We start from the raw sequence: 13,637 nt of genomic DNA on the forward strand, positions 1-13,637 counted from the left end.
CCCATTCGTTACAAGTTTTGACCCCTTATGCCCCATCCTCTCCAACTTGTCCCTTTCCCAGTACTGTGTCTTCCCCATCTCTGGCTTCTTGTCCCAGTCCTATTATCCTCACCTTCTCAGCCCCAGTCTCAGCCCCTTAGACTTCTAATTCCAGTTCCAGTCTCCTTGCACAGCCAAGTCCTAGCCACCCTTTCTGGGCTTGGTGTCTGAGTCCCAATCTCCCCACCCACTCCAAGTCTTTTAGTCTTCCCACACTTAGTCTCCTTGCCCAGCCAGTCCCAGTTCCTCCCTCATAGCTCTTCTTCTGATCTGTTTCTCCCTGTCTCTTGTCAGATCTGTTCCCCTTTCCCCTGCCTTCCTTTCCCCCATACTGATTCTTAGTCACAGTCTCCTTGTCCAACCAGTCACAATCTCCCCCATTGTCCCAGCTCCTCATCCGATCTCAGTGTTCACCCCCATCCAGCTGGCTCCCAGTATCCTCATGTATCCCTCACTGGCTCCCAGCCTTCCTGTCCAATTAGTCTCATCCTCCCCTCTGCTACCAGTCCCAGTCTCCTTGCTCCACCTGTCTCAGCTCCATTTTCTCTTCTCTCCCATCTCGGTCTCACCTGCCTCTTTGTCCCAATATACTTCCCCACCCCACAATAGTGTGTGTGCTGGTTGTGGTGTTATGTGGGTGGCTGGGTTGATTTATGTATGGGTTGTGTTCTATTGGAGGAATTGTGTGGGCAAAGAATGAGGGATGTGTGCTGTGCTGAGGGCCTATGTGCATTTGGGGTTATTGTGTATGCTGGTTGTGGTATTATATGGGTGGGGGGGTTGAGCTGGGAGATGTGTGTTGATTTGTGTAGGTGGCAGTTGGGTGCCTGAGTGTAGCAGTTGGGCCAACTAATCTACCATCTGTGCAGTCTCCCTCATACAGCCAATGAACTTGTTGCATGCAAATTCACTGTCGAGTAAGGGTGGTGATGGGTTGAGTTACCTCTGATCTCACAATGTTCTCTTGGCATGGTATAGTACAGGGGTCGGCAACCTTTCAGAAGTGATGTTCCGAGTCTTCATTTATTCACTCTGATTTAAGGTTTCGTGTGCCAGTAATACATTTTAACATTTTTAGAAGGTCTCTTTCTATAAGTCTTTAATATAGAACTAAACTCTTGTTGTATGTAAAGTAAATAAGGTTTTTAAAATGTTGAAGAAGCTTCATTTAAAATTAAATTAAAATGCAGAGCCCCCCAGACCAGTGGCCAGGACCTGGGCAATACGAGTGTTCATATTTGGGTGCCAACTGTGAGCATTTTGGCTTTGGTGATGTGAGCAAGGTCACCCAGCAGTGTAGTTATGTAGCTGGAATTGGGAATAAAACAGAGGTCTCCAGACTACCAGTCTTGTACCTTATCACTGGACCCCATTGCCTCAGTACTATTAACAGACTGTCACAAACCTAGTAATTGCATGAGGCTTGGGACCACATTTAGCAGGAAGCAGTTATACATCTTGACTGATGCAATGGAATCTTTAGCTGTATATCTTTGTGATGGAATGTAGACAGACTAATTTCAATGCATTATATAAAAATGCCATTTCCCCCCTCATCCGGATTAGCTAGTTTCAGGAGTCAAGTTCTTATTCTTTCTCTTACAGTAAAATATCCATAAAGAATGTGCTCTGTAGGAATGAGTTACTACAGTTGCCCTACATAGTTGTGCTTCAAGCTTGCTTCCTCCATATGTTTCTCAGATATAAACATATTTCAGTGATGCATGGTATCTTGCTATTACCTGAATTAAAGAAGCTAAAGACTGCTTCTCCCAGTATTCTCTAATATAGACTGTGATAATATTTGTCTTGATTTAATTCATAATTCTTCTCCATTATGTTTTTAGAAAGATTATTTAACACAGGTGTCAGTGGGGAATCCTCTGTATCCCTTTCACAAACTTGGAAATGTTTCCCACTTCCCATCCCCCCTATCCACCTTCTCCTGTGAAAGCTCTGTGTTATGGCTGCCATCCTTCTGGCCTGGGAAGACTGGATAGGGACTCCCTTTGGAGCCCATCAATGCAGCTTTTTAATTAGTTGGAAGGTTGCTTATTTCCTTTTCCTTGAGGGTTAAAATCACTTTTTGTGCTCAGGCTTTAATAATAGCCCTCATTTTATGATCGTTTATTTGGGGATTTTGTAATTAGTTGGTGAGATGTTTAAAGCAGTACATAGACAATAAGAGATTCTAAAGAAAATCTTATTAATTGATATTCTTCAATTTGACAGTAATTGGATATATTGTAATGTTATGCTATAATTTGGCCTAACTGAGTATTGAAAGAAAAAGGAAAAAAATAATTTGCATTCATGGACAGTTATTTGTCAGATTTTAAACAGTGTTCACTGAGCACATTACACTGCAAAATCTAACTGTATGCCATCAAATGAACAGTTCTGTCTCCTGCTCATTGACTTACTGTACTGCACATGCACCAAAGCAATAGGTTTCCAAGACTATAGCTTTCCTTGGGGTTAGACAGGTATGGAATACTTGATGCAATGATTGTCTTGATCACTACTAACATGGTTGATTATGTGCAATAAACTTTGAAAAGGTACTGAAGGCTTCTTATTTTGGAGTATATTGTATAGATGAGTGACAATTCATTTTGGATTATTTTTTACATATCTGTGACAAATCAGTGCCTCAATGTTATATGTATAGTATGTAACCGAACAGTATTACAGAATAGAATTCAGAATAAATTAAAATAGTTAAGAGATGAATATCCTATTATCTCATGCAAGGTACAGCATAGCTTTTCAAATACAAGAGACAAAAGGCCCATTGTTACAGTCTGATCACTACATATTATCGTATGAAGAATACAATAGCTATTTTTAGCATGGTCTGTCTGTCCTGTACAGCGGCCTCCACATTTTAAAAAAAGACCTACATACTTGGTCACAGGGGTTGGTCATTTTTACAGGGGAGGGAAAGAGGAGGGGAAGATGCAGAAATCTTCCTCCTCTTAGACAGTAGTAATACTGTGAGGATGCCTTGTCCTCATTTTTATTACTTCTGAGATTTTATTGCTGGCAGCCAGATGTGCTGAAACTCCTGACGACAGCATCTATTCACTGCGTGTTTTTAATAGGCTTAGAGAAATATGAGTAGAGTACATGAAAGCAGCTCAGCTTCACACTTCAGCTGGGAATGCCCAAAAAGCTTACTGCTGTTTAGAATTCTTGCTACAGTCAGGAGAAAGCGGCACGGGGACTAAATCTTCTACGACTGAATTAGAAGAATAATGACTGTACAATTAACTATCAACCCCTGCTCATTTAGACACAGTTTTTACAGAGATCAGGAGAAATATGGAACTTGACTGGCATGTTTGTGTTTGATGGTGTCTGCAAAATAGATGACTTTTAAGATAGGTGGGGAGGAAAAATAAAAGGGAAGGAAAGAAAGAAAATGCAATTTGAGACATTGCGCCAGGTCTGCAATTCTGTTTTATCTCATTTTCATGGGGTTTTCTCATCCCCTCCAAATGTTTTACAAAATGATCTTTTTGGACAAACATTGAACAACATTAGGTAAGTAGAAATAAAGCATTTTTCCTTTAGCATTTCTATGCTTGTGACAACAGTATATCTATTGTATGTTTTCTGGTACCTCTATAATTAGACTTTGAAATATTAATATTTTATTGTAGCAGAGAGTCCCCTCCATTGGTAATTTCATGCTTTATATCAGGATTTAAATGAAACTTGTTCTTCAGGAATAAAAACAGCATAACTAAAATAAAATATTTAAGATGTATATGTCTCTTTCAAACCTATTAGCTACCAATACCAGGCAGCATTATTAGGTGAAATCCTAAAAACATATTCAATATTCACAGACAAATATGCCTGAGAAAACAATTTTATGTGGATACGGTAGTGAAAAAATTAAAGCTACAAGGATGTGGCTATTTAATCATAAATAATTTGTTGGAAGATGTAAATTAGCAGTCCTGCATACAATTTGCAAAATATGCAGAAAATACTTTATTGTTTTCAGACGACTTATATATGTGTATAGTGCTTTTCAATAATCTTTTAACTAGCCATATTACAGAAGATCAGTAGATGCTTTGCAGTAGGTCAGTCAGTTCGGAAGGCTATTTTGTTATGAACAGCTATTGTTTTGTGGGAAGTGGAGATGGCAAAGAGTGGTGTTGCTTATAGTTGTGATGGGGTAGTTGAATCCTAAAAAGGTATTATAGCTTCATTTTTTCGTGGTGAACTCTATTAAATATTACTTATTACTTTTATTCAGTAAACACATGCTGTATAAGTGATGTCTAGAACTTTTTTCATATGATTATTAAATATTAAAGGTGAAAGAAATACAGAGTTTTATCTAAAAGAATGAGTGAAGGCAGAGGAAGGAGAGAGAATTCTGTAGTTTTGTATAATGATAATGCATTAATGGAAACATTCTGGAAAACGGGGGAAGTAATAGTGTACAGAACGTATAAATAACATTTTAATCTTCCCCTCTCTATCTGTAAGAAAAGCCATTGTTAAAGGGGATTTTCTTTCTCTTAAATACCACCACATTTTCACTTTAAAAAATCAGAAAACTATTATCTATTTATTTCACAGATTATTATTCTAAGGATTTCCATTACTGCTGCTATTTCTTTTACATACAGTTATTATATTTATTTAATGTAGTTCTTCACAAGTTTTACTATCTTAGAGATAATTTTCTAATTAGTCATGCAAATTTATGAAGCTGCTGTTTGTAACCATGTTTAATTTAGTTTGTGACCATCTTTAATAGCAAAGTAAAGTTAATCCATTTAAGGAATTTAGGTATCCTTTCAAACATAAATGAAAATCTGTAGTCAAAGGTAAGATTTTCTCCTAACATGGCTTTTTTCCCATGCTTTAACATCTTTGAAGATCTACAAAATGGAGCAATAATTTGTATATTATGAACTGTGCTTGTAAAACAGTGCATGCACATCTCCAAGTGCATAGCTTAGGCCTGCAGCTATCAACATTGCCTAAGCAACTGTTCTCAGCATTCATGATAAACCTATTCCTGATTTGCTCATTTCTGCTTTTGCAGTAATCAGACTGCATGCTCCTTTTAAAAAGAAAAATTCAACGCTTTTGGGGTGTGTGTGTGTGTGTGTCTGTAAGAGAGAAGCTGCAAATGATAACAGTTTCAAATCATAAAGACATTCAGAGAAATATTTTATCGCATTTAATATGGTTGAGATTTTAAATTGTTTATTCCAGGGGACTGGTTAATGAAAGAGGATTACCAGGAAACTCAATCTCAAACTCAATATTGTTTATAATTTTAGGCTGAGGATATTTCTACCTCTTTAGACACTAATTTGGTGTTTTTTCAAGCTAGTGATTTTGTGCTTCAGAAAGCCTTCCTGTTGTGCTGTTTTTAACAGCATAGAGAGACTAAGTCATGTTTGCTGTGGTAATTAAATTTAAACTATCTATCTGATTAATTGAAAGTTTTTTAAGGCTATTGTGTAAGTAGTTTTATTTTCTGTCTTCTGGATAGGTATCAGTATTTTAAATTTACACCTTGATGGTAGGGCTCTATAGAAGTCATTTATTTAATGGTCACCGAAAGCAATAGGTCTTCCCTAAATTTGTTTTGGAGGTTATTTTATGATTTTTAAAAAGCAATTTAAATTTTCTAATTAAACAATTATAATGGGCATCTTTCTCTTCTTTATGGAGATTTTTCACTGAAAACTTTGATTAGTTGTGTAAAACTATTGCTCTAAACTAATTGCACAAACATCGATTTAATTTTTCAGAATTATGGATAGGCAAGCACATAAATATCTTTAAAAATAACAACTTGTGCTTTTGTGATGTACAAATGTGATCTGTGTCCCAAGACCTGAAGTTAATTGTCAATTCAGAAATAGTTCTCGTGCTTTTTCAATTTTTTTTTTCATTCGGTTTTCATGTTTGAAAAAATCAGACTATAGAAAGATAACTACTGACATATTAAGTATAAAATTAATGTGTTAATACATAAACTAGCACAGTGCAGCAAGCATACTAATATAGTATAAAATACAATATAAAATGCAAACTAAGGATCAGAGGGTGAAAAAGTAGGCACATATAACCATAGTAAGAGACACATCACTATTAATATGCTAACATGATCTAGGTTCTTAATCTAAGGGACTTTCGTCTTTTTTGGAGGGCATAAGGAGAGCTGGTGTTTTGTTCCGAGACACACTGAATATCCTAGCATTGGCTTCCCAAACCCACCAACACCTACTAGCAAGGATGTATATCAAGCTGGCTTTTTTCTCCCCAAGTTAGGAACTCTACTTGGACTGTCTGTCTTTTTAGTAGTTATTTATATTATAGTAGCACCTAGAAGTCTCAACTGAAATTGGACTCCTGTTGTGGTAGAATGATGCTATAATTTAGATAGGAGTTTAGTTAGCCTCTGCTAAATAAAACACTGTTCCATAAGCTGCTGTGGTGGTGCGCAAACATGCAATGTTCTGTATGATGTGCCCTCCCCGAGATGCTAAGTGTCACTTCCCTGACATTCCCAACTCCAGCTAGCTGAAGCAGCAAGAGCCATGAGTTTACTTCAGAAACTCTGGTCTTCTGAATTGTGGATCATAGTGATACGTACTTGTGCATTGGGTTAAATGGGATCTTTCTATCTAACTGTGATTATTATTGTGAAAGCAGAATTTTTCTGCACAGAGTATGTGTTTGCTCTCCACCTGGTTACTAGCTAGTGTATGGAATAAACTCCCCTTGTTTATGATTTTTATCTTGCAGTTGAAATAAAAGGTGCAGAAACAGAAATCAGTACATCTTTTATCCTTTTTTTTTTTTTTTAAATCATTTGATGTCTTTATAATTAAATGCTTGCATTTGCCCCAGTCCAATTTTAAAGGCCCTTTGATTTTTGGCCGCTAAATATTTTTGATGACTAAACTCCTTTATTTTTAAATTTAAAGTATGAAGAACATCAAATTAAAGTGGTATTTATGTCTACTAAAAGCCCTTAATTATTGGCTATATTTACTGGATTTTCAGGTTGTGATTCTGCATTTAGAGCTGAATGCACAAATGTTGTACTGTCAGATGCTCTATTTGTAGCAGCATACTTTGTACTGCATTGGAGTTCACAGCTGCTTTGGGCAATATTCAAATTAACACACCAACGCATAATGATGAGTATCTTTTCTGACCAAAATTGATATAAACTGCACAACACAATATCAGTCCAATTTACCATTTGCAGTGTATATTAATAGCTTTTTTTGAGGAATGGAAATGGAGAACTAATACTCCCCTTTCTATTTTATTGCTTCTTTCTTACTAGCAATGTGAAGGCAAATTTGTTGTGCAGGTTGGCCACACAGGGGCATAAGACATCTAACAATTTCCCAGAATAGATAGTAGAAAGATTTCTCTTATCACATAGGCACAGTAGTGGTCTGTATTTTAATTCCATAAAATTAGAAGGACTTTACCAAAAAGTAAAATATATTTTTTTTTAACTAAAAACAAACTGGCTTGGAGATTCTTAAGATCATGTGCTTTTTGAAAGAGGAACTGGATGATAAGCATGTTTGGATATGATATTAATTCTTATTTACATATTTTTTTCAGAAGAGGATTACTATCAGCTCTAAAATATTAGCCAGCAAATGAAATCAGATTTTACACTGAAAATACAGTAATTCTGGCAGTAAAGGGTTTTTTTTTTTTTTTTTTTTTTTTTTTTACAAAAGAGTATTTTGGCCCATACCTTATGTCTTCTAACTATAATTTACTATCCCTTTGTGTTATAATGAAGCCACCATGTGATGTCCAGGATTATTGGCACAGACATTTGTTATTCATCATGGTGCACTAACGATTACTTTGACATTGAAGGAACCAGAGTGCTTGCTTTCTTTTCTTTTATTTATTTGGAAACAGTTTTGTAGTTCTATGTGCACAATATACACAATTTGTGTGATTTGGACTCTCTGTATCATTGCAGCATAGCTATGTGTGTGATATAACTTGTGTGATATAACTCTAAGGATATATTGTCTTGATATAATCTATGATTCCAAGAGACAAAGACAAAAACCTGCTGCTAGCATTAGACCTCAGAGCCTATTCTGACTATACTGATATATAGTAATGAGCAGCAAGTAGATCTGCCTCTCCTTACTTTAGAAATCTAGCATGCCTAACCTCCTTAAAGATTTTATTGCTGAGATTTTCATACCTTCCTCATATTTTTTGTTTGTTTTTTGTTTTTTTACTGGATCAACCATTTCCTGACAGTTGTGAATGATCAGCTTAATCATATACAAAAACCTTCAGTGTTGGACGAAACATTTATTTGGATTGTCTCTGTCTTAAAATGTAGATAATTTTTAATGATTGACAGCATTAGTGTGTATAAAATTTTATTATGTTTTTCATTCTTTTGTCAGGTTGTGTCTTACGTGGTAAACAGGGCTCTAAAGTTAAGACCAGTAACATCTTCTCCGTTTTGCTTCAGTACAACATTTGCAAAGCAGCAGCCTGCGCGCATGTTATGCACCAGATTATTGGTTATTCTTATTGTTGTGACTGGTTCTGGAGCAGCATGCAGCTGCGTACTTTGCGTATGGGTAGGGACGGCCCTGGCTGCAAGCAGCGGCCATCTACAGGGTCCCTGGGCCGGGACCCGGAGTAGTGGGTGGGCCCGGGTCCCCCCCACTCTCACTCTCCACTGAAGAAGTGGCTGTACTAAAGGACTGTGACATTCTCCCACAAGAGGGGAGCATAGAGTGTGGCACAGCTGGAGGGCAGTGTCATAAAGAGTGACATGGGTCCCTGGAGCAGAAATGACGGCGGCAAGACACCACCAGAGGAGGGCGCACTGGCATACAGCGCTAATCCCCAGGACAGCCAGAAGGAGGTGCCACAGTGTTGAGTTGAACCCCATTACAGGCCCCTTTAAGGTGTTTCAAGTTGGGCTTCCAGAAACTGAGGCATTCAAAATTACTAATCACTTCTGAAAATCTTGGTCAGAGAGCTTAAAGGACACTTGCTGTGACCAGGGTCACACAAAAAGTCAGTGGCAGAGTTGGTATTAAAACTCATGTTGTCTTTCACCATTTCATTCTTACCCCTTCTTTAGCCTTTCATCTCCTTTTCAGGATCATGACTGATTCTATGTCAGCAGAGCTCTGTTAAAATTTATGGCACTATATAGATGATAATAATTATTTCCCCCCTCAGTAATAATAGTTGTAATGCATCATAGAAACATGATCGTTCAAGAAGTAAAATTTTCCTTAGCTGAACTGTAAAATAGAGGAACACTTAAGTGTTTTGTGGCTGTTCCTTTCTGTCCTAAGAGTTCTAAAACTGCTTCTTTTCTCCTTTTTTCCGGTTATGTCATCCCAAACAGGTAAAAATGTGTCCTTAAAATAGTTTGGTACTATTTTCTGTTAAGCACTGAAACAATTTGCATAGTGGGGGTGCTGAGAGCCACTGAATCAAACTCTCAGCACCCCTAATTCCAGCACTTATGGTAGTTCCCAAAAGCAGGCACTGGATCGTTAAACATGCTCATACTGACAGTGCTTTAAAAGAACAAGATGTTCAATGCACACAAGTAAGCATACATACATCTTATTAATATAAAAGTGTTACAAAACAAGGGCTACCTGTTTTTTCAAACAGAAGCTAAACAAAATATTGTCCTCAAAACTATTCTAGGGTATGCAACCTGCGTGGAGAAAGCTGCACAATTGATCCTGCTTCCATTACTGGCTTGTTGAAGCAGTTAGCGTGATGCAGAAGGGATACTTCCTACAGTGTGGGCTCTCCTGGTATTGATTTCTTGATTTACAGGCTTTTTTCACTTTTGATCTACTTGGGCAGTGATGATACTGCATAAGAAGATAAAACTGCACAGGAAACACTGCAAAAGCAAAACAGAGCAAAAGCTCCTCAGCCACTACTTGAGCTCAGAAAGAGGCTATACAAATAAATAAGGCAATTTGGATGCCCTTGCTTTGAAAAAGTTGAAAATTCAGAAGCTTTCCTAAACAAAATACAAATGATGAGCAAAGATCAAAGAAATTGATGTCACTTACTTCCTCACGTTAAAGCCTTAATGTGACTTCCAAGGCTTTAATAAAAGGAATACAAAGAAAGGTGTAAATATTGCAGAATAAGATCAGGGTCCAAAAATCTATAGATATTTGGTTAACCAGAGTAATCAGAGAATGGTGACACTATTAACAGTGTCTTGATACCCTTTGAAGAAATATTAGATCTGAAGTTTGATGCAGAAGTTACAACAGTGTTTCAATTTTTTGGCCTCCCCTCAGGATGTGCTTTGTAACTGGTGCAAAAGATCACTGTCTGACCTCTGCTAAAGGCTCTTTGTTTCCTTTCTTTAGCTGAGAAGTGAAGAGACATATTTTGAGAATGATAAGGAAATAAATATTCTCTGGTTTTAGAGTATTGTGTTCATATGTCCTGCATATGTGACTCAACTCACGGATTTTACTTGTTGAAACCAGAATTTTCAAGTTTTGGGGTGAGGGCTCTGTGGAGTTTTGTCTTGCAGAATTCAAAGTTATTTTGGATGTGAACAGGTACGGTATCTTTATTTGTGAGAACACTAAAAGATATCTTGATGTAAACACTTTATCTTCCTGGCAACAGGAGGCCAAAGAAAAACTTTTGACTGATCTTTCTGAGGAGGCTGTAACCCAACCTCCTCTCTTCTGGAATTCCAAACAGGTTTGTTCCTGTGTAGCTCAATCAGTATTTTCAGTAAAACACTTTTAGTTTGTGTCTTTTGGATATTAATAGTTTATTAATAATGTATGAGAATAAATGACTTTACTAGTTAAAATGGTTACAAATGGAAATGGATCAGCAACTAAATGGAAAAATAGTTATTGAATTAAAAATTGGTTTAAAAATGGTTTAAAATACTCCTGTAACCAAAACAATAAAAAAATTAACAAAATAATCTAAAATAAAGAAGTTGAAGTTATGAATATACACCAAAGTCAAGGTCTTGTGACATGTACCTTTATTTGAAAGGAAAATAGTATCTCTTGAATACTCTGTAATAGACAAAAAAAAATGAAGTAAAAAACGTATAAGAATCAGAACGTTTTTCCCCATTAAAATATATTGAAATTATTAGCATAAAGAGATTGTAAGAAGATGAAGAAAATCACAATCCCAAAAATATGGAACTCCAGAACTTCATGGTAACTATGTAATTGCTTGATGACGTTGAAGACATTGCAGGGGAGTCCTCCAAAAAAGGATGTAAATTTGCTCTTCAAATTGTGAACTTCTTAGAGTACAATTAATTATAATTAATATAATTATATCCAATTAACATTTTAGCTAGCATAACAGGGTCAGAACCTCTACTCTTACAAGAAGTACCACAGGATCTTTAATGATGAGCAAGTGTGTATCCACATGAGAGGTTTTTCCTTTCAATTTCTAACTGTTGCTATTATTGATGAGAATGCCTGAGTAGACCTGCCATGGGTGTTTTTACTTCCATGTTTTCAAAATCCTTCTCCGAGCAGTTGTAGGTGATTAAAAAGATGATGGCCAACAATGCTTTATCTACACAATAGCCTCCACTGTTACTGCTAGTGGTGTAAAATTTTAAGAAATGTATGTTGTGTTGACAAAGCCCAAGTAATCAGGACCAGTGTTTCGTAAGTCCTCTGAAAGATAGTATCTCCAACAGCATTGTGCCCCTGAAACTATGCTGGATCATAGGTTTCAGATCTGACTTACAGTATATGGCTCTAATTACTCTGTCACCAAAACTACTTCCTATAGAACCTGGATTTCCCTGAACATTTTTCTTTTTGGGTATTGGCCTGGCCTAGCCCTTCATACTTTGAGATCTGTGATAATGTCAAGAAGGACAGACAGGGTTTTGAACATCACTGGAGAGAGGAGTTTATTTTAAAATCTAATTATTTGTTCACACACAAACTGATGTTTTCAACATATGTTTTGATTGGAAAGTAAGTCCATTCATAGAGTAAGGCAAAACAATTGTATACATGGATTATCTGTAGTTGGTAACCCAAATCTATATTTTTAAATAATTCAATGGAGGAAAGAGTATGTTGTTGTTGTTGAGGCACAGGGCTGGGGGCCAGGAGTTCCTGCCACTGCCAGTACTTCTTGTATAATGTTGGACAAGTGACTTTCCTTCAGTTTACCCATTGCTTCTTGTCCTATCCTCCAAGGCTAAGGAGAAATTTTTCACCCTCCTCCTTGTAACAACCTTTTATGTACCTGAAAATTGTTATCATGTCCCTCCCCCTACCAGTCTTCTCTTCTCCAGACTAAATAAATCTAATTTTTTCAATCTTTCCTCACAGGTCATGTTTTCTAGACCTTTACTAATTTTTGTTGCTCTCCTCTGGACTTTTTCCAATTTGTCCACATCTTTCCTGAAATGTGGCACCCAGGACTGGTCACAATATTCCCCCTGAGGCCTTATCAGCACAGAGTAGAGCAGAAGAATTAATTCGTGTCTTGCTTACAACACTCCTGCTAATACATCCCAGAATGATGTTTGCGTTTTGTGCAACAATGTTACACTGTTGATACACTCAGTGGGTGATCATAAGGCAGATCTAGGCCAATCGAGGATGATCAAGGGGACAAAAGGAACAAACACATAATCCCAATTGACACTGTAACATTAGGGAAGCTGAAAGATAAAGAAAAAACACAAACAGCCAAAAACCAAACAGCCAAACAAGTTCACTCACCTCAAGATTAGTACTCAGAGCCTCACTGCTAAATGCAATGTGGAACAGATTTGTTTAACATAAGTAGCTATCACATATGCTAAGGAACCATTCAAGGTACAGTGGCCCGTTGACACTCTGCAGTCATTGGACAGATTGTTGAAACTCACTAACTCCCTCTTTTTTGTTCTATGACTGAGGAGACGTTAACAGGCCACTCTATTTTGAATGGACCCTTGAATGAGCTAACTATATATGCTTGCATTTAGTTGTGACAGTAGGAGAGCCTTTCCCAGAATTGAAGAAGAGTTCTGTGTGGCTCAAAAGCTTGTATTTCTTGCTAACAGAAGTTGGTCCAAAAAAAGATATTACCTCACCCGCTTTCTCTCTCTAATATCCTGGGACAGCTACAACTACACTGCTGCATATTAGTGCTTGACATCTATGTGTAGATTAGCTAGTACAATGTAACAAACAAAAAATAGTATCGGGGGTAGCCATGTTAGTCTGTATGCACAAAAACAACAAGGAGTCCGGTGGCACCTTAAAGACTAACAGATTTATTTGGGCATAAGCTTTTGTGGGTTTTTGTAGAGAGGTTAGCTGGGGCTCATCTCACTCTGGGGTGGCGGGGAACCACACCGCCTCACCAAATTGGGGAATAGGTCATGGGGGGAATTAGTCCGGCCACAGGAGTCGTCCTCTGCGATGTTTGTGAAAGTAGAAATAACACAGTAAGCCCAGGCCCTAGGTCAGGGCAGGGCAATGGTGAGTCAGGCACTAAGGCCCTTAGGCAGGGGCTGAGCAACAACGATATATAATGGCAAG

The 13,637-nt window shown here is 37.3% G+C and overlaps 1 protein-coding gene across 18 annotated transcripts in view; it reads left to right on the forward strand.

Annotated features, from left to right (window-relative positions):
* The window catches only part of RIMS2 (regulating synaptic membrane exocytosis 2), a 767,247-nt gene that overhangs the window by 277,956 nt on the left and 475,654 nt on the right, over nucleotides 1–13,637 (forward strand). For 3 of the 18 annotated variants that reach the window (XM_034763455.1, XM_034763450.1, XM_034763456.1), the window contains exon 1: nucleotides 3,115–3,585. The exons of 12 other annotated variants lie outside the window; for them this stretch is intronic. In XM_034763455.1, the coding sequence (XP_034619346.1) occupies nucleotides 3,464–3,585 (122 nt within the window). In that variant the 5' untranslated portion in view covers nucleotides 3,115–3,463. Of the gene's footprint in view, nucleotides 1–3,112; nucleotides 3,586–13,637 lie in introns of those variants that run through there. 3 more of the 18 variants (XM_034763447.1, XM_034763448.1, XM_034763449.1) reach the window with 2 other exon arrangements.

This window comes from Trachemys scripta, chromosome 2 (genome assembly GCF_013100865.1).
Source record: "Trachemys scripta elegans isolate TJP31775 chromosome 2, CAS_Tse_1.0, whole genome shotgun sequence".
Lineage (NCBI taxonomy): Eukaryota > Metazoa > Chordata > Testudines > Emydidae > Trachemys > Trachemys scripta.